Genomic DNA, 21367 nt, shown 5'->3' with positions numbered 1-21367 from the left:
GGAGTTCGTTAGTCTCCGGAAATGCAGATAAATATTGTGCTGTCCTATATAAACTTATGTTTTATTTGCATATCAATAATGTTTACAGTTGCCCATGAATTGTTAAAGTGAAAAGTGTATTAAATAATCTAGGTTTGTCAGAGTATTGGCTCTCTCAATCGGTTATAAATGTAAATATGTTTAAAAGTTAAGTGAAATTGACTTTGCATGATCAGTATAAGCAAACTTGGTCAAGTGACATTAACACTTTTTCTAAATGTATGAGCTACAGATTATTCAAAACAGAATTTAAGTTGGAAAACTATCTTACAAATGTTTTATGGAATCTTGCTTATACGATATGTAAATTTAGATGTTTGAACAATTGTATTCCTGTTGCGAGTGGTCGTTATATGAATGTTGATAGGGCTTTACGAAAGTGTACATTATGTGATATAAATGACCTTGGTAATGAGTTTCATTATCTTTTGAGATGTTCTTTTTTTGATGCTGATAGGAAAAAGTTTATTGATAAATATTATTATCAGTATCCAAATACACATAAGTTCCAAAAAATAATGTGTAGCACTGACACCTCTACTATAATTAGATTAGCTAAATTCATAAAAATTATTTTGTTCAAATTCAAAAGATAAATTTTATTTAGTTCCAACTCCACCTTCCTTATTTCTTTTCTTTTTTCTTCTCGTGCAAACTATTTTGTCATTCTTCATTATCTTATTGTAGTGTTGTAGAGCTAATTTCCATGTCATTCTTTGTATGTTATGTGTATCCATTGCTGGCCATTCCATTTTATTATTGTATTTTGTTTGTTAACTCTGTTTGCCTGTAATAGGCCATGAGTATTTTAATAAAAGTTAAAAAAAAACTTCAAAGCTTATGTTGCTATTGGATCTTTAGTACAACTACATCCGCGATTTAACATGTTGGAGGGATAGAGCAACCATCGGACCCCGCCTCGCAATTAAGAAAAAATATCAGTCCGGAACGTTGTATTCGGAGAACAAAATCGTCTATGATCCACAACCACTTGTGGATCATTATAGACGCTTTTGTTCTAAGAACACGACACAATAATGAGTGCTTGCTAGAGACTACTTTTACACAATGATAAATTAGATTTTGGTGAATTTATGATGATAATTGGACAACAACAAAATCGGATTTTTTTCAGGATAATAATTTATTAAGTTATAATATATTTTAATCGTCTTTCATAGCTGAACTATTAAAGTACTGTTTTCATGAATGTTCTGTAAAGTAAGTGCAAACGTGCACAACAACAATGACACTTTGTCTAATCATGATGCGACAATGACGTCAATAATGATAACGAGATCATGATGCGTAGTTTTTGTTGTGGATGATGATGAGTGAAATGGGAGGTATCGCATTTGGGAAACAGTTCGGACTGTTTTAACTGGTTGGTTTACTTGTAGGAAGACAATTCATAATTCAATCTTTATTTTGTCAATCGTTGTTAAAACTTTAAAAAAACACACACAGTAGTTCAGATCCATTAAAAAACATGATATAATCTTCAATTGAAATCATGATTAAAAGACAAACACCCCTGAAACCGACATTTTGTCACATGGAGGGGATATTCTTCTATGCGCATAACTATGGTTATAACACGGCACTACGATGACAATAAGACGATAGTACAATGATGAAAACACGAAAGTACGATGGTGAAAACGCGACAGTGTGATACTAAAATACTACGATAACGAAAACGCGATTACACGATATATCGATGGTGAAAAAAGCGACATTACGATGGTGAAAACGCGACATTACGATGGTGAAAACGCGACATTACGCTTTAACGATGGTGAAAACGCGACATTACAATGGTGAAAACACGACATTACGATGGTGAAAACGCGACATTACGATGGTGAAAACACGACATTACGATGGTGAAAACACGACATTACAATGGTGAAAACACGACATTACGATGGTGAAAACGCGACATTACGATGGTGAAAACACGACATTACGATGGTGAAAACGCGACATTACGATGGTGAAAACACGACATTACGATGGTGAAAACGCGACATTACAATGGTGAAAACACGACATTACGATGGTGAAAACACGACAATACGATGGTGAAAACGCGACATTACAATGGTGAAAACACGACATTACGATGGTGGTAACGCGCTATTACGATAGTGAAAATGGTGAAAACGCGACATTACGATATAATGATGGTCGGAAAACGCGACATTACGATGGTGAAAACACGATAGTATATCGCATTATCATCATCGTTCTGTCGTATTGGCGCGTTTTCGTTTTCTGACTGTCGCGGTTTCATCATCGCACTGTCGCATTTTCGTTATCGAAGTTTCGTGATTTCGCGTTTTCATCATCGTACTATACTATCGAGTATCGCGTTTCAGATCAACACATGTACAGTCGATGGCCCTCAATACATTCCGTAACATGGCTAGGAAACTCAGTGCAAATACCCATTATCGCCTTCTGATAAGTTGACATCATTTAGCACATGCTCACCGGCATACCTACATATGGGCCCGGAAAAGGTGAACCCGCAAAATGGCATAAGCCATCAAGAATAAATTGAATTTGTGAATACTTGACGAAATGAATTATGCTCGGATTTAGTCGTATCAATACATGCAGCCGCGAGGCAGAACTTGATATGAACTATCGATACTGATCACCAATACAGGTGTCTTCAATGGAACGTTCGTTTAATTTATTTGCAGCACGTTTAGATGGCCATGGCTGATCGATTTCTAGTTTATCCAGGTATGAAAACAGACCATACCTAGAAAATATTGATTTCTGAGTTTGCTTGTTTGCTTAAACAAACCAAGGACTTCCGTTATTTGAATGAACTTATCAACTTAAATGTATTATTTGTAATATGACTACACACAATCTGCCATAACGAAGTAATCTTTAAACAATTCATTGGTTTTCTCACTAAATTGGTATCATCGACAGGACAGCGAAATATATCAAGGTTTGATATAACTTTTGACATTTGTTTCAATGGCAAATTTTGTCTTATCAACAATGTAATACCGAAATACGTTTATTATAATGGTTTTGTATTTGGACCAAATTGATTGTCAGAGATGTTTGTGTCCGATCATAACAAACATAATTCTATAACTACATTTTGGAATGTTTAACTCGTTCCAACTAGAACAGTCTAGGAAGCATTTTAATTTTTAATGAATGGTTTAATGCAGATTGCTAATGGACTTATTTATTATTGTGGTTGTTGTTTTCTTTTATCTATTATTTTCTTTTTATCTATTGTAAGAATACCGTTGGAAATGAGCCCTAGGGCTTTCTTCGGCCATCCTAGGTTATAGCACAGTACACAGGCCGAGTTTCCACGGAAATGTTTAATCTACTGTATTATGTATAGAATGTTTTAAACAACAAGCAATCAATCGATATAATTCTAATGAAATTGTAAGCACACTATACTAGACAAAGCGCTGTCACCACCCTACATTTAGACGTATTTACATGCAAGTATTAGATAAAAAGGGATTACCGTCGACATTCTAAGTTTTCTTGCCATTGTATTAATGGTAACACAATCTTTTCTGATCAATGAACCATGAACTGTCTTTCGAAAACACAATTTCCGTTACTGAAATCGAAAGCCTCGAAAAATACTGGAACGATCATTTCCAAAGCCAAATCTCTCCCTTTGCTACGCTTACTCAGCCATTTCTTTATTATTAAAATGTTGTTTCATGTCATCTTACTATTACTTAAGAGCCAAATAACGCCAATATACTTAACTATTTATTTTATTGAAAACTGGCGGGAATTGCACTCGCGCATAATACTTGACGTCATTATCGGAAACGGAAGTAAACAAAAATTGATTAGAGATATTAGTTAAGCATATGCTTTCTTTGATTTGCCCTGCTTGTTGTTGTTTTTTCGTGTCTCGAGTAAGGTATGTACAAATATGTTTATCCTAAAGTTGACGACTTAATATTAATGAAAACTTTCCTTCAAAGTCCAAGCAAACTCTTGCGATCTGTAAAATACGACGGATGCTGACATGTATACAGTTGGTCCATAACACATCGGAAATTGTCATTCTGTACGGGGTTTTTTGTTATTTTGTTTTGGGTGTATAATCACGGTTGCGAAACAGTGGCTCCAGCTCTTTAAGGAGCTGTGTATAAAAAAAGCCAATGACACTTCCGAGCTAGAGCAAAAGAACGGATATCATCGTAAAACGTGAGTATGACTCGTTATTTTATCTAATATCACAATTATGAGGGCTTATTTGAGAAATCGGGGAATGCAGTGCCATATAAATATGTTTAATCTTCACACGTATTTCGGTTATTTTGTAAACATATTGTTTGTGGAGTTATAAAACCGATTCTCCCATCAGACACATACATGTTTACAAACGAAAGTAGAACATTTTCACCAACCGTTCTTTTGCTCTAGCTCGGAAGTGTCATTGGCTCTTTTTTGTACACAGCTCCTAAAAGAGCTGGAGCCACTGTTTCGCATCCGTGATAATGCGCCAAGCAGTTTGTTGTAAGCCGGCGTGGTTGAAAGGGGAAAGGGGTAAGCAGCAGCCAATCGTGTTGTACTTCGCCCTGGAATATTCACACCTATTAAAGATTTTGAAAGGTGTATTCTGAAATAATTTATATATGAAGCGGACCATTTCACTGTGACGATTCCGTCTCCATTTATCGACATTAGAGCGGTACCTTCCAACAAACTCACCCTTACTGGCAGTGTCTTTTGGGTTTTGCTTTAAAATGCAATGAATGTTGCCACCAAACTGGACTGAATTGTGGACCAATAGCTGACATATAACCACCTACAGATGTAGACCATGTTTCTTAATAGCCGCGACCCTTACAATGAGTGTTCAATATACTGTTTACTTTTTCATTATTTCTCTTGTAACTATTTCCCTCTCGTTAGTGTCAATATTTCCAAATGCCTATATACGTATATGTATGTTCATGGATAATAAGTTTGTTATTGTATTGAAGCTGCATTGGGAAATGGTCTTTTTCTCGGACTAAACACTTCATGAAATCGTACTCAGACAACGCAAGTTTATTCTCCGACGTTAAAAAATCTATTCTTAAGGGCATTAATTAATGCAAACTGGGTTAAGTAGGCAAAAAATTAAACATTTATGCCAGTAATCATCATTTTTCCTTTTAATTAGTTTCTATTATAACGTTCAATCGTTTGCACGGGTAAAGCATATATAATGCTACATACTTACATGAGGTAAGGGGATGAACACATTTTACGACGAAATATTTTATTGAAGATATGTTGAAATTCCGTTTGCACTAAAACTGAATAGACTTTCGGTTTGTGCCAATGTGCTCCAGTGTTTATGATATGTCTTTGGTTGAGAAATATGTTGAACAAACAGCGACAGGAATTCTTGGTCACAAAAATGCAACATATTTCATAAAATAGAAGCAATCGCCGAAGACATTGCCCCAAACTTTCTAAAATACTAAAGTCATTGCTCAATATCTAACTCAACTCGATTTTTACCTAACAACCTAGCGTTGTGATGTTTGACTCCGTTGTAAATGCCCTTTTCAATGTTTGAACTCGAATTTAAGATGTGTATGTAATAAGAAGATAATTCAACTCACATATGTCACAGTTGTGTTTTTTAAGTAAATATTGCTTTTATCAGACTACCAACAGTTTTTTTATAAATGAATATGGTTGAAATTCATAATGCTGATTTCATGATGAGTTTGGCAAATAATGGAAAGTCAGTCAATAGTTTGGCCATGAAATAGTTAAACTTTAATCGTTCTCAATGCTACATTCTATAACCGGTGCTGTGTTTATGTTTGTTTTGGAAACACGGCATTCTTCATGAAAATTGAAACGCGGACGTCAAGTACCTGACTGTAACCATAATTAATACACCGACGTCAAATAAAAACGCACCACTATAACTTAATTTTATGTACTAAATATTTAGGGAAAAAACATGATTTAACAAGCAAAACGTGTTCTTTGTCAAGGAATGGAAAAAAACGTCGTAACGACCGATACTACTTCATTTGTTTTAGAAGTCTATACAAATGTAATATTAACACATTTTTCTTTATATTCATGTTTACACTTTCATATTAAGATACTTGATCGGTTCCAATCGTGGTGCGCTTCCATTGACTGTCAGTATTGTGTTATTAAGATCTTTCAATATTTGTTTTAGGTCAATTGATTGGACCTCGTGTGCGCAAGAACACAACAGACATCAGAAGCGCAATATTCTTCGGCGTTTGCCAAATGCCGACTTGGTAAACAGGGCCATCACGTGAATACTGCGATTGTCAAGGGAACTGTTAAATATATATCATAAAACAGCAAGGCGTTGACGCAATGCTAGACATTGACACGTCGTGCAAGGAACATTAACACGTGGTGCAAGAAACATCGTTTCGCGGTGCAAGAAACATAGACACGTGGTGCAAGATCCATTGACACGTGGAACAAAAAACATTGTCACTTGGTGCAAGGATCATTGACACATACAGAAACCGTTGATAATATAAAATATTAAACTAGAAGTCTGAAGCTTGCTTGTGGATCTGCTCTGCACAAGAAAAGGCGAAAGAAACTATGGGGTGTCTGCAAACTTTGTGTCGAGTTTTCCTGATCGTGGTTAACCTGTTCTTCTTGGTAAGCTTTTAGAAATCACTTTTAAAAATAACCGTATAAATAGTACTTCTTATAAATGAAATAGTGTGTTTAAAGAAGAAGAAACAATGGGCTTTTTGTGAAAACCCATCTATAACCACCAGAGAGTGAATTGATGTGATGGACGCCTCAACTCTATAGCCGGCCCCACAACCATGTCAAATTCCTCAACCATGGCCAGTTTTCCTACACCCGTTGTCGACAGAATAAAACATCCCCACAACCGCAGCTAAGAATGACGACCCTCGTCAAGACAGACAGAAGACAGCAAGAACTGTTTTTGTCGTAAACATGTTATAAGTTTTTAAAAACATATAAAAACATATAATTAATAGTCTAAGAGTAGTAAAATTTTATGGGAGGCTATTAAAGGGGCTGTATTCCGTATGATAATATAGCGGGAAAAAAAGAAAATTGTCGAAAACTGACATAAACTTGGTATCGATGTGTACAATGCATTGATAGTTACTAACTGAAGTACCACATAGTTTACAATTAATTTATTTTCGCATTTTTTTCGTATTTTCCCATTAAAAAAGATTACTGGGTGTCTACCTAGTAGAATTCATTCCTTATGCGCGATTGGCTAGTCGATATTATCACGTGATATTACCAAGTTATGTATAGCTTAAATATTCCTACTGTTTAGGATAAGCCTTCGTAGCACAGTGGATACAACACTGGACTGCAATTTTGGCGACACCGGTTCGAATCCGGTCTCCGACTCGATTATTTTTTTTACATTTCGGTACTTTTTTACAATTATGATATCAAAGAGTAAAACATTTTATCAAATAATTGAGATTCGTTACAGAAAAAATGGTGCCAATCTGGTGTACAGTCCCTTTAACAAATGTCATATTTTACTTGAAAGATCTAAACGATAGTATTTATATAAGAATTTCTGAACAGAAATGCTTTATTTATAAATTTACCTACGCTTCTTAGTATGCTTATGTTTTTTATAGCATTAGTTCGATAAACGGGTACATACATGTACTTCGGTTTCTCATATAATATGGTTTAAACAATTCTGAGGTTGTTATATGCAGGACATATTATTCTAAAATGATACTTGTCTTCTAAATCATTACAGTTACACACAGTACGTTAACGTTGAGCTATATTATTTTGTTCTATTTCATATCTGCCTGTTTCTATATGAAGTTTATGCGATGACAATTTTAGCTTAGAAAAAACCTTCTTTCTTTGGTAAAATATCTGGATCAAGTTCAGTTTCAAAATGTTCCTTAATTAATGAGTTTATATGTGCATAAAGTATAATTATTGCTTATCCCTTCATACCATGGTTGCTTGAAAACATCGAGCACTCTATTCTTAAACGTAATATGAAAGTTCTTCAAATTAACTGAGTTTGGACTTAACCACACATATGAGAAACCGTACATATCTAAGAAAGAGTTTACCTTATTGGCCCAATTGTTACGATAATCAAGACACATGTCACTACAAATTATTTTGTGATAATGTTGTCGGTAGAAATAGTTTTACACAAAAAATCTATAATCCTGGCACAGCTATGGACGCATAGAGGGTATCTACCTATTTCACCGTAAACGGCCATGTTGCATAAACTCGTTTTAACATCAAGAATATATTAACAAAATTTAAGGTGAATACGCTCGATTTCGTTCGATTTTGAAAATCCCCTTATCTCAGACCCATGATTCAACGAGGCCCCAACAAAAGCGTCAATCAATTTACAAATAACGCTAGGCACAAAATGGTAATGCTTTGTATTATTTATATTAACATGTAAAAGGGCCTTAAAATGACTCGCTCATGGTTTGTAAAATGCACTCTTTTTTAATTACGAAATAAAGTGTGGCTAATCAGTGTTAAAACAAAAATACCAAAAGCTGGAACCCTTCAGCAAATATTGATATTTGCTAAAATATCGCCTTTGAAGACCACAATTTTCATTAGCGATTATAACGCGATTGAAAACTTATTACGGCTGTTGTGTTGCGTTATTGGTTGATTGATATTATCACGTGATGTTATCAATGTATCCTTAACAGGTCAACATATCCACAACTTTTGTTAAAGTCCCGGTGGCCATGTGGACTAGCCGGCTGTTTTTTTTTTTCTTGACCGGCGTGTGTTCGAACCCTAAAATACCTTTTTTGTGCTATAACTGTATTTATTTTTTTCTGCGATTTCGATATCATAAAGTAAAATAATGATAAAATAAGTGTTTTCAGCTGCACTACCGGGAAAACTATGAGCGAGTCACTTTAAAACCTTTCCCTGTATAATTAAAAACTATTTCAATGTAATTTAAGTCATCAACTGTTTCAAGATATTTATTGCCATACGTCCATTTTTCATTTTCACGTTAAATGCCCCTGTCCCCAAAGACCTTTTTTTTCTTTTCTATGTTAACATCTAGACTCCATTTCAAACAATAAGTATGTAACAAATTCGAGCTATTTTGTAATTCATCAACAATATTGCCAAAAACTACCATACCGTCGGCAACATCAGTATAACAGTGTTATCATCTAAGGTAAGTCTGCTTACAAGATCATATTCATAAAACATCTCAAGATTATCATCGACGAAAAGGGCAAATACAATCAGAGACATTATAAGGCCGCCACCATAATCAAAGTAATCAGACAACGAGCAACATTTTGTACACATTATTTCACATTGGAATACATATTTTAACAATTCTAAGCATTTTCCAATCAACTAAAAAATGAAAAAATGGGCACATTACAAGAAAGACATCGCTATAACATTCTAGAGTTCCGTGGTATACTTCTTTTGCACATGGCATACCTCCTTTCATCAGTAGAATGAACATTAACTAGATTGTTGTCCATCGCCGATTTGTTTTCAGCAGAGAATGACCGGTGCATGTGCAAAGAGGGTGTACCGTATCAGTAGATTTCGCAAAGAGGGTACCGATATGGATACGTACCGTGATAAATTAGTCTCACAGTTCACTGTTGTTATTTCACTGATGCACCCATTCACCGAAAAGCATAATAGGCACTTCTGTTCATAGCGCAAACATGGCCGTAATGATCACAGACAGTTGTACTGATTACAGTGACTTACCCGCAACGCATAAAGCTCCACGTATGTGGTCCAACACTGCTATCATACAAACCCGATGACCCTGTGGTATATGGTACGGATTAACAACTTTGGCCATGTTTGGTTGGGCTGGCCACATATCTGAGGCTTACCTACCTAAGACACGCACACAGCACGTTCTGTTTAAAAACCACTATACTGGTAGCACCCAATATATGTATGCAATATTTACATATTTATGAGCAAATCAGTGCATTCCAGCTGCTGGGTCTGGCGTTGTTTGCGGCAGGACTATTTGTGCGTTTCGGCTCCGAGGTTCTCAATGAATACGTGGACACTGTCAAGGCGGAGCTGGAGAAGTCGGCGTCAACTGCCGGGCTGGGTACAGTTGACCTGTCGGGGCTTAACCTGTCCGACATGCTGTTCGGGGTTGCCCTGGGACTCATCTTCTTCGGCATCTTCCTCATCGTGATATCCGTGCTCGGCACGTGTGGATCGTGCTGTAAATTGAAGATTCTACTTGTTACGGTACGAACAACTGTTATCCAAATGCTTCGTTAATCGCGCTGTTTTAAGTTTGGGAAATTGGATAATATTACACAATTATTTTTATCATTAGAAAGTGAAATCGTAAAAACAAACGCATCGAAAATATTTTACACAAAGGCGTGAGAATCGTGTTAACATTTGTCGTTTTCCACATTCGATAATTATCAAATACGCATTAATCTACTTTTAGAGCACTGTTACCTGTCAACTGTTGGTTTAAATATAACCATAATGTTTACAACACATGTCTTTGTAATGTAATCTTAGTTATATGATTGCTCTTCGACTGCCATGGTTTCATACCTGTGTTGTGTTTTCAGTATGTAGTGATTTGCTCGTTGATTCTTGTGGTCCAGATCATCATCGTTGGGATTCTTTACGGATCGCCAGACACGGTAAGTACACGTGCATTTACGGATCGCCAGACACGGTAAGTACACGTGCATTAACGGATCGCCAGACACGGTAAATACACGTGCATTTACGGATCGCCAAGGTAAGTACACGTGCATTTACGGATCGCCAGACACGGTAAGTACACGTACATTTACGGATAGCCAGACACGGTAAGTACACGTGCATTTACGGATCGCCAGACACGGTAAATACACGTGCATTTACGAATGGCCAGACACGGTAAGTACACGTGCATTAACGGATCGCCAGACACGGTAAGTACACGTGCATTAACGGATCGCCAGACACGGTTAGTACACGTGCATTTACGGATCGCCAAGGTAAGTACACGTGCATTAACGGATCGTCAGACACGGTAAGTACACGTGCATTTACGGATCGCCAGACACGGTTAGTACACGTGCATTTAAGGATCGCCAGACACGGTAAGTACACGTGCAATTACGGATCGCCAGACACGGTAAGTACACGTGCAATTACGGATCGCCAGACACGGTTAGTACATGGGCATTTACGGATCGCCAGACACGGTTAGTACACGTGCAATTACGGATCGCCAGACACGGTTAGTACATGGGCATTTACGGATCGCCACACACGGTAAGTACACGTGCAATTACGGATCGACAGACACGGTTTGTACACGGGCATTAACGGATCGCCAGACACGGTTAGTACACGGGCATTTACGGATCGCCAGACACGGTTAGTACACGGGCATTTACGGATCGCCAGACACGGTTAGTACATGGGCATTTACGGATCGCCAGACACGGTTAGTACATGGGCAATTACGGATCGCCAGACACGGTTAGTACATGGGCATTTACGGATCGCCAGACACGGTTAGTACATGGGCATATACGGATCGCCGGACACGGTTAGTACACGTGCAATTACGGATCGCCATACACGGTTAGTACACGTGCAATTACGGATCGCCAGACACGGTTAGTACACGTGCAATTACGGATCGCCAGACACGGTTAGTACACGTGCAATTACGGATCGCCAGACACGGTTAGTACACGTGCAATTACGGATCGCCAGACACGATAGGTACGCTTTGTGCAAAAACGATTATTTCCAATTTTCTCAGGATATTCAAAAGAACTCTAACAGTTTACATAAAGACCATTTGGGTTCCATTTTGTAAGAAAATAGCTCATAAAAAAATAAAAATAAAATATTTGTTTCCTGCCCATGATCAAAAGATTATGTTACAAGGCTCAAATAGTGACAGTTCTATGAATTATATATGCGTTTTGATAAGAGTAGATACTGTGTGTCCGATTACCAAGCACACCCGACTAAGCAAATAAAAGTTGTGTATATCAACTTGTAACATGTAACATATGGAAAAAAGCTATATTTGAACAGCTGTTGATATGCGAAAAGAAAGTTCCAATATATATATATATATATATATATATATCGGTATTTGGCAACATCACAACATTATATACAACTATGTAAAAGTCAATTTACTAGGCTTTAAGATATGTATGGTGACTAGCTTAAATAGTCAGTCCATATAGCGAATAAGTAAAAGAAACTTAAAATAGCCTTAAAGGGGCTGTCTCACGTATGATAAAATAGCGAGAAAAAAAAAGAAAATTGTCGAAAACTGACATAAACTTGGCATCGATGTGTACAATGCATTGAAACTTACTAACCGAAGTACCACATAGTTTACAATTTATTTAAGTTTAGCAGTTATTTCGTATTTTTCCATTAAAAAATATTACTGGGTATGTCTACCAGGTAGAATTCATTCCTTATGCGTGATTGGCTAGTCGGTGTTATCACGTGATATTACCGAGGTAGGTATATAAGCTTAATTATGTCACCTGATAAGAATAAGCCATTATAGCTCAGTGAGTAAGACGCTGTTCAAACCCGGTCTCCAACACAATCTTTTTTTACATTTATGATACTTTTTTTACAATTATGATATCAAAGCGTAACACATTTTATTAGATAATTGTCCTGAGATTCGTTACAGAAAAAAACTTTTTTTGGTGCCAAACTGTGATACAGTCCCTTTAAGTAACGGTTACTAGCTTAAATATATATATATATATTCACAAGTTATTATACAGCCTTAAAGCAAGATATATAAGTGTGAAACTTGGTCAGCATTTCTAAAATAAAACATATTTGATATTTGTGCCATTAATTGTATAGGTATTTCAAGAGTAACAATAATATTGAATACACAACGATGTTGACTTGTGAACAGTATAACAGAGACATCTAGTCCAGGTGACTTGTGGAGATTATAAGTATCTATCATGTGTTTCCGGTACGGATAGAAAAATCCGACCCAAAGGCACGTGCGTAATTGTAACCAACTCGTGTTAGCAGTCAATTTAGAATAACACAAAAATGTTTGGCTGTCACGTTAGAAATTCCAGTGGGTGCGTTTCAATTTCAATTGTGTAATTATTTTTTCGTTCATTCCTGTTCCTTCCAAAACCCTGTCAAAACTGCCAGTATACTGAATACATCATAACGTATATATAATATACACATACTCCATTCATTTCAATCATGACGCTCAGTTTTGTACTCATTGTTTTAGTTCCATGACCCGGCCAAAAAAACTCTAAAGGACAAAATCCAAACAGATTACGCAGGTTTAGCCGGAAGTGACGTCATCTCCATGGCATGGAACGTAGTAATGCAACAGGTAAAACTTTTATCACATTATATAAGTTGGAACAAATATACTATTGTCAAAGAGCAGTTTTAGATTTTATCCCGGAGTATTATTATGTATTGAGAGGCAGATTGTCCAGGATTACCATGTCTTAAAATTGAACCCATAAGCTTTGTGTGTTCAATACAAAATATAATGTAACACTACCCCCCCCCCACACCCCCCAACACACACACACCCCTTCTGTTTTAGGTTGGTTGTTGCGGGGCGAATAGTTACGCAGACTTTACGGGCGCTGAAAACTGGGAGACGGACTACTCGAGTACCGGTTCCGGTTATACCCTCAAGACACCCATCGCGTGCTGCCGGACACTCCCCGACTCAAACGACCTCACGTGCGCGGACATCTCAGGGGCAACAACTGCCAACAACTATTTGGAAGAGGTGGGTTGTGTGGTGCGTGTGTGGTGATTTTCGAGAAAACGTGTTTTCGTACGTATGTTTGTTCTTATTTGTACTATGCCACCAGAATTTCAATATGGGAGTCGGACTAACTTTGAGTCTCAGCCATGATATATACTGAGCAGACCAAAGTAGCCATTGTTAACCCTTAAAGCGTGATGCTTTTAACATGCGTTTTCATAAGACCGTTGACGGTGTTAACAAAAGAGGAGTATGTCATGAGCTTTGATAAAAGCGAACGTCCGTACTCATTGCGGTGGAAGACTCGGGCGTTGAGGATTGTCTAACAACGGGCAGGCAGTGGTGTGCATGGTAGGGTCACAATTAATACATTTTAAAAACGGTCTATACTGTTTTGCGCCAATAAACTCTCTCTGTATAATTGTCACTTGTTTTCAGGGCTGTTATAATAAAGTCTGGGAGCAGACACTGGGCAACACAACAATAGTAGTGGCGTCACTTGTTGGTATTGGCGTATTTCAGGTACTGTATAGGAAATCGATAAACTTGTTAGACTTTATTCCAAATTTCATGTTTTTCACAATGTTTGTATAAAAAATCATGATCTTGCGATTTACACTTAAAATATTTTCATTCGCGTATGTTCTTTGTATTGAATAAAAATGTTTTCGGTAACCTTTCTTAAATAATAAATAAATACAAAACTGCAGTAGATTCAACTTTTTGTATTTAAAAATGTAAATATTTAAACAGTACAGGAAGTCACAAATTCCACAAATGAGAGTAATTACATTATTTTTGTGAGAAAATGAGTTTGTGAACTTTGTCGTCAGGTTTTGATGTGTAACGTTTAGGTTCTTGACTGTTATACCAAAAAAAAGATAATTGTGATGACGTTTCAAAACGAGTATTTTAAGACAGTTTGGTAATATAACTCAATAATTTATGTATATTATCAAAGCGGTAATTACCCCAAACCTTTTTATTAGTTGGATTGTTTCAAAATAGTCCAAGTCTTTTGATATATATATATATAAAATATTCAAAAATGAAATAGCAATACTTATATTTGCAGCTTGCGCTGATTGTATTTGCTGTGATCATTCTGTGTACAATGAGGGAGAAAACTGGCCACAAGGACTGAAATCTGTATGCTTCCCTGTTGTACAATGCTCATTTAACAATACATTACTTGTTTAAGCATGCTTGTTTATTGTGCCGCATGCAAATGCGACATTACCGTGCCGCCCGATAAGGCGATATACATGTATTACCTTTGGCATCGGCGGCGTTGGTGACAATAACTTAAGTATTTATGATCCATTAATGATGCCACTTGGTGACAGTGTTTGTTGACATGTTAGATTGTGGGGTATATTGTCTCAGTGACTCCAGAAACTTGGTGATATTGTTTGTGGACATGTTAGATTGTGTGGTATAAAGACTCAGTGACTCCAGAAACTTGGTGACAGTGTTTGTTGACATGTTAGATTGTGGGGTATATTGTCTCAGTGACTCCAGAAACTTGGTGACAGTGTTTGTGGACATGTTCGATTGTGGGGTATATTGTCTCAGTGACTCCAGAAACTTGGTGACAGTGTTTGTGGACATGTTCGATTGTGGGGTATATTGTCTCAGTGACTCCAGAAACTTGGTGACAGTGTTTGTGGACATGTTCGATTGTGGGGTATATTGTCTCAGTGACTCCAGAAACTTGGTGACAGTGTTTGTGGACATGTTCGATTGTGGGATATATTGTCTCAGTGACTCCAGAAACTTGGTGACAGTGTTTGTGGACATGTTCGATTGTGGGGTATATAGTCTCAGTGACTCCAGAAACTTGGTGACAGTGTTTGTGGACATGTTGGATTGTGGGGTATATTGTCTCAGTGACTCCAGAAACTTGGTGACAGTGTTTGTGGACATGTTCGATTGTGGGGTATATTGTCTCAGTGACTCCAGAAACTTGGTGACAGTGTTTGTTGACATGTTAGATTGTGGGGTATATTGTCTCAGTGACTCCAGAAACTTGGTGACAGTGTTTGTGGACATGTTGGATTGTGGGGGGGATATTGTCTCAGTGACTCCAGAAACTTGGTGACAGTGTTTGTGGACATGTTCGATTGTGGGATATATTGTCTCAGTGACTCCAGAAACTTGGTGACAGTGTTTGTGGACATGTTCGATTGTGGGGTATATTGTCTCAGTGACTCCAGAAACTTGGTGACAGTGTTTGTGGACATGTTAGATTGTGTGGTATAAAGACTCAGTGACTCCATAAACTTGGTGACATTGTTTGTGGACATGAGGGATTGTGGGGTATATAGTCTCAGTGACTCCATAAACTTGGTGACAGTGTTTGTGGACATGTTATATTGTGGGGTATATAGTCTCAGTGACTCCAGAAACTTGGTGACAGTGTTTGTGGACATGTTCGATTGTGGGGTATATAGTCTCAGTGACTCCAGAAACTTGGTGACAGTGTTTGTGGACATATTCGATTGTGGGGTATATAGTCTCAGTGACTCCAGAAACTTGGTGACAGTGTTTGTGGACATGTTAGATTGTGGGGTATATAGTCTCAGTGACTCCAGAAACTTGGTGACAGTGTTTGTGGACATGTTAGATTGAGGGGTATATAGTCTCAGTGACTCCAGAAACTTGGTGACAGTGTTTATGGACATGTTCGATTGTGGGGTATATGGTCTCAGTGACTCCAGAATCTTGGTGACAGTGTTTGTGGACATGTTCGATTATGGGGTATATAGTCTCAGTGACTCCAGAAACTTGGTGACAGTGTTTGTGGACATATTCGATTGTGGGATATATTGTCTCAGTGACTCCAGAAACTTGGTGACAGTGTTTGTGGACATGTTGGATTGTGGGGTATATTGTCTCAGTGACTCCAGAAACTTGGTGACAGTGTTTGTGGACATGTTCGATTGTGGGGTATATTGTCTCAGTGACTCCAGAAACTTGGTGACAGTGTTTGTGGACATGTTCGATTGTGGGGTATATGGTCTCAGTGACTCCAGAAACTTGGTGACAGTGTTTGTGGACATGTTAGATTGTGGGGTATATAGTCTCAGTGACTCCAGAAACTTGGTGACAGTGTTTGTGGACATGTTAGATTGTGGGATATATTGTCTCAGTGACTCCAGAAACTTGGTGACAGTGTTTGTGGACATGTTAGATTGTGGGATATATTGTCTCAGTGACTCCAGAAACTTGGTGACAGTGTTTGTGGACATGTTCGATTGTGGGGTATATAGTCTCAGTGACTCCAGAATCTTGGTGACAGTGTTTATGGACATGTTCGATTGTGGGGTATATAGTCTCAGTGACTCCAGAACCTTGGTGACAGTGTTTATGGACATGTTCGATTGTGGGGTATATAGTCTCAGTGACTCCAGAATCTTGGTGACAGTGTTTGTGGACATGTTCGATTGTGGGGTATATAGTCTCAGTGACTCCAGAAACTTGGTGACAGTGTTTGTGGACATATTCGATTGTGGGATATATTGTCTCAGTGACTCCAGAAACTTGGTGACAGTGTTTGTGGACATGTTCGATTGTGGGGTATATTGTCTCAGTGACTCCAGAAACTTGGTGACAGTGTTTGTGGACATGTTAGATTGTGGGGTATATTGTCTCAGTGACTCCAGAAACTTGGTGACAGTGTTTGTGGACATGTTCGATTGTGGGGTATATTGTCTCAGTGACTCCAGAAACTTGGTGACAGTGTTTGTGGACATGTTCGATTGTGGGGGGGGGGATATTGTCTCAGTGACTCCAGAAACTTGGTGAAAGTGTTTGTGGACATGTTCGATTGTGGGGTATATTGTCTCAGTGACTCCAGAAACTTGGTGACAGTGTTTGTGGACATGTTGGATTGTGGGGGGGATATTGTCTCAGTGACTCCAGAAACTTGGTGACAGTGTTTGTGGACATGTTAGATTGTGGGGTATATAGTCTCAGTGACTCCAGAAACTTGGTGACAGTGTTTGTGGACATGTTCGATTGTGGGATATATTGTCTCAGTGACTCCAGAAACTTGGTGACAGTGTTTGTGGACATGTTTGATTGTGGGGTATAAAGACTCAGTGACTCCAGAAACTTGGTGACAGTGTTTGTGGACATGTTAGATTGAGGGGTATATAGTCTCAGTGACTCCAGAAACTTGGTGACAGTGTTTGTGGACATGTTGGATTGTGGGGGGGATATTGTATCAGTGACTCCAGAAACTTGGTGACAGTGTTTGTGGACATGTTGGGTTGTGGGGTATATTGTATCAGTGACTCCAGAAACTTGGTGACAGTGTTTGTCGTTAGTATGCCTCGGTCAAGTTCGGTCAAGAGCTAAATCGGCCAATTAATGCGAGAGTTACAACCCTTTAACAGTAGGTTTATATCTTCTGCAGGCAATAACTTACTTATTAATTATCCAATCATCTGAATCCCCCCTTTACATTGATCTTATTAGTTAACTTACAAGATCTGTGTCATTATCCGGTCATATAAATGAAACTTGCAGGCAGTGTTTGTGGTAATGTTAAATATGTGACTGCGTTGTGTAAAAAAATGAAATGTTTGATGAATAGGATCTTAGTCTTGACAGGTGTGAACGTGTGATATAGGGAGAATATGGTCCTACAGTGTTCCTAGTCTTGACAGGTGTGAACGTGTGATATAGGGAGAATATGGTCCTACAGTGTTCCTAGTCTTGACAGGTGTGAACGTGTGATATAGGGAGAATATGGTCCTACAGTGTTCCTAGTCTTGACAGGTGTGAACGTGTGATATAGGGAGAATATGGTCCTACAGTGTTCATAGTCTTGACAGGTGTGAACGTGTGATATAGGGAGAATATGGTCCTACAGTGTTCCTAGTCTTGACAGGTGTGAACGTGTGATATAGGGAGAATATGGTCCTACAGTGTTCCTAGTCTTGACGGGTGTGAACGTGTGATATAGGGAGAATATGGTCCTACAATGTTCCTAGTCTTGACGGGTGTGAACGTGTGATATAGGGAGAATATGGTCCTACAGTGTTCCTAGTCTTGACGGGTGTGAACGTGTGATATAGGGAGAATATGGTCCTACAGTGTTCCTTCACAATGTCCGAGCCAAGTTTGATTGTCATATAAATCGCATCATTAACACTAGGTTTATGTAAAAGAGCAACTTCGGGATGGTCTAAGACTAATAGAAGCACGAACAAAAACGGTCACAAGTTGTTGTTTTACCGGGTGATAGAGGATTCCGCTTTTTGATTGAACCCCAGTACTGGTTTCCCAGGAATTGTGATTATATAAATATGAATAAGCTACAACTAAGCAAAACTAAAATATTATATAAACTAAAAATAATGTTAATAGTTACATTGACTTATCTTTTGTGCAATTCATTCTGTATTTATTTATCAAACATCATCTGCCCTTACATAAAAACCTTTAACCCGTTTTTGGCACTGTTTTTATTTCTGGTGTTGTTGTTGTAGTTGTTGTTCGCTTCGCTTTTTGCACAATATCAATGTTGCTCTTTTTGTTTTCAGTAAAGAAATCATGCGTACAAAATGATAACAACAAAGTGTTTTAAATATATATATATATATATGAATTTACCATTGATAACTATGTATAATGCTAAGGATCTGAACGCGTATCAGTTTAAAATTATAGTTTCGAAATCTTGAACAGCAACTGTAAGGCACTCACTCATTTTTATTTTCATATTGATAATAGAAACCCCTTAATTACAATAATGTATCACCGGTACCTCTATATTTGCGTATTTCAGTTGTGCCTTCTCGTCAGCGCCGTCGTGTTGTTGATACTAAATCGGAAGAACAAGACGGAGCCGAACTGACGTCATGGCGAGTTACCTGTTTCATTAAAGGATCTTAGAAGAAAGTTCAAAAATCGTAAATCTGTTTGAACATCACAGACGGACTGAAGCTGTTGCTGCCTTTCATTACCTCAAAAAATCCACTCCGATTCTGGCCAAAGTTCTATACACACAAATGTACAGCAAAATACCAAAAAATATTACACCAAAATAATCCCAACCTGCTTAAGACTTTTATTGAAACGGGGCCTAGAAATTTAGAAAGGTCCTCATGTTCATACACCTTTACGCAACGGTTACTTTGTTAATCCAAAAAAAGAAGATTTAAACATCGATTTAAAAATATTAATACAGGACATACTTAAAGATTTTCTCTCATCCAATGTACGTTAGTTGTTCAGATATAGAATAGTCATCATAACGATCAACTTGCAACACTGAGTGATCCGCTCAAGGCAAATGTGTTTGTTCTCTTTATTCAATTTTTGTAATTATGTTATCCGTCCGTAAATAGTTTCAAGTCTTAGTATTTTATAAACTGAACTGAATGCTAGTTTTTCACATTTTGAAAACTATATCTTTGGTATTTCGTCTGGCAATCAATTCCTGTTTGTTAAATAATGTTGTTTTTGAGCGTGTGTTGTTAAATAACTTTATATTTACAATTGACTGTGATATAGCAAGTTTTCTGAAGCGTTGTCTTTTATCATTTTACTGGTGTTGTTGCGAATAATAAATATCATTTAGAGTGTTTATGCAGTTTACGTCTAGTTGTTCAACATACCAACACATGACAAGGCAAAACAAGTAAAGCTAAACGTGTGGAATTGTATGGAACACAGCAAACTGTCTTATGTTGTGACATCTTTTGTTTTTATGTCTAACTGATATGTGTCATGGCTAACAAACTTATTATTATAGCATATGTTATGGGACACAATTAAACGTCAGTTTGACGTAATAACGTGTCAGTTTGACATGATAGCATGTCAGTTAAACATAATCGCATGTCAGTTTGACATAATCACATGTAAGTTAGACATACAACGTGTCAGTTTGACATGATAGCATGTCAGTTAAACATAATCGCATGTCAGTTTGACATAATCACATGTAAGTTAGACATAAAACGTGTCAGTTTGACATGATAGCATGTCAGTTAAACATAATCGCATGTCGGTTTGACATAATCACATGTAAGTTAGACATAAAACGTGTCAGTTTGACATGATAGCATGTCAGTTAAACATAATCGCATGTCGGTTTGACATAATCACATGTAAATTAGACATACAACGTGTCAGTTTGACATGATAGCATGTCAGTTAAACATAATCGCATTTCAGTTAGACATAACCACATGTAAGTTAGACATAAAACGTGTCAGTTTGACATGATAGCATGTCAGTTAAACATAATCGCATGTCGGTTCGACATAAATACATGTAGGTTAGACATAAAAACGCGTCAGGTAGACATAATAACATGTCAGTCTGACATGATTACCTGTTAGTTAGACATAATCAATTTTCTGTTAGACATAATAACATTCTAGTTAGCCTAAATTACATTTCATTTAGACACAATAACATGTCTTTTAAACATAATAGCATGTCAGTTAGACAAAATAGCATGTAAGTAAGACAATATAGCATAATATGTCAAAA

General features: G+C 37.4%; 1 protein-coding gene across 1 annotated transcript; it reads left to right on the top strand.

Annotated features, from left to right (window-relative positions):
- The first annotated feature begins 2887 nt into the window (after positions 1-2887).
- Positions 2888-19733, top strand: LOC128236095 (tetraspanin-1-like). The gene is made up of 9 exons (XM_052950946.1): positions 2888-3010; positions 6251-6717; positions 10066-10332; positions 10674-10748; positions 13355-13462; positions 13685-13876; positions 14294-14377; positions 14931-15004; positions 19653-19733. The coding sequence occupies exons 2-8, from the start codon at positions 6658-6660 to the stop codon at positions 14997-14999; spliced, it is 855 nt and encodes a 284-aa protein (XP_052806906.1). The 5' UTR covers positions 2888-3010; positions 6251-6657; the 3' UTR covers positions 15000-15004; positions 19653-19733.
- The last annotated feature ends 1634 nt before the right edge of the window (positions 19734-21367 follow it).

Source organism: Mya arenaria, chromosome 5, assembly GCF_026914265.1.
Source record: "Mya arenaria isolate MELC-2E11 chromosome 5, ASM2691426v1".
Classification (NCBI taxonomy): Eukaryota; Metazoa; Mollusca; class Bivalvia; order Myida; family Myidae; genus Mya; species Mya arenaria.
The sequence above is the reverse complement of the archived record's forward strand: the minus strand, read 5'-3'. Positions and strand labels throughout refer to the sequence as shown.

Coding starts and splice junctions, on each gene's coding strand:
- LOC128236095 (XM_052950946.1), top strand. CDS start 6,658: ATGGGGTGTCTGCAAACTTTGTGTCGAGTTTTCCTGATCGTGGTTAAC. Junction 10,749..13,354: donor TTTACGGATCGCCAGACACG/GTAAGTACACGT, acceptor TCATTGTTTTAG/TTCCATGACCCGGCCAAAAA. Junction 14,378..14,930: donor TTGGTATTGGCGTATTTCAG/GTACTGTATAGG, acceptor TTATATTTGCAG/CTTGCGCTGATTGTATTTGC.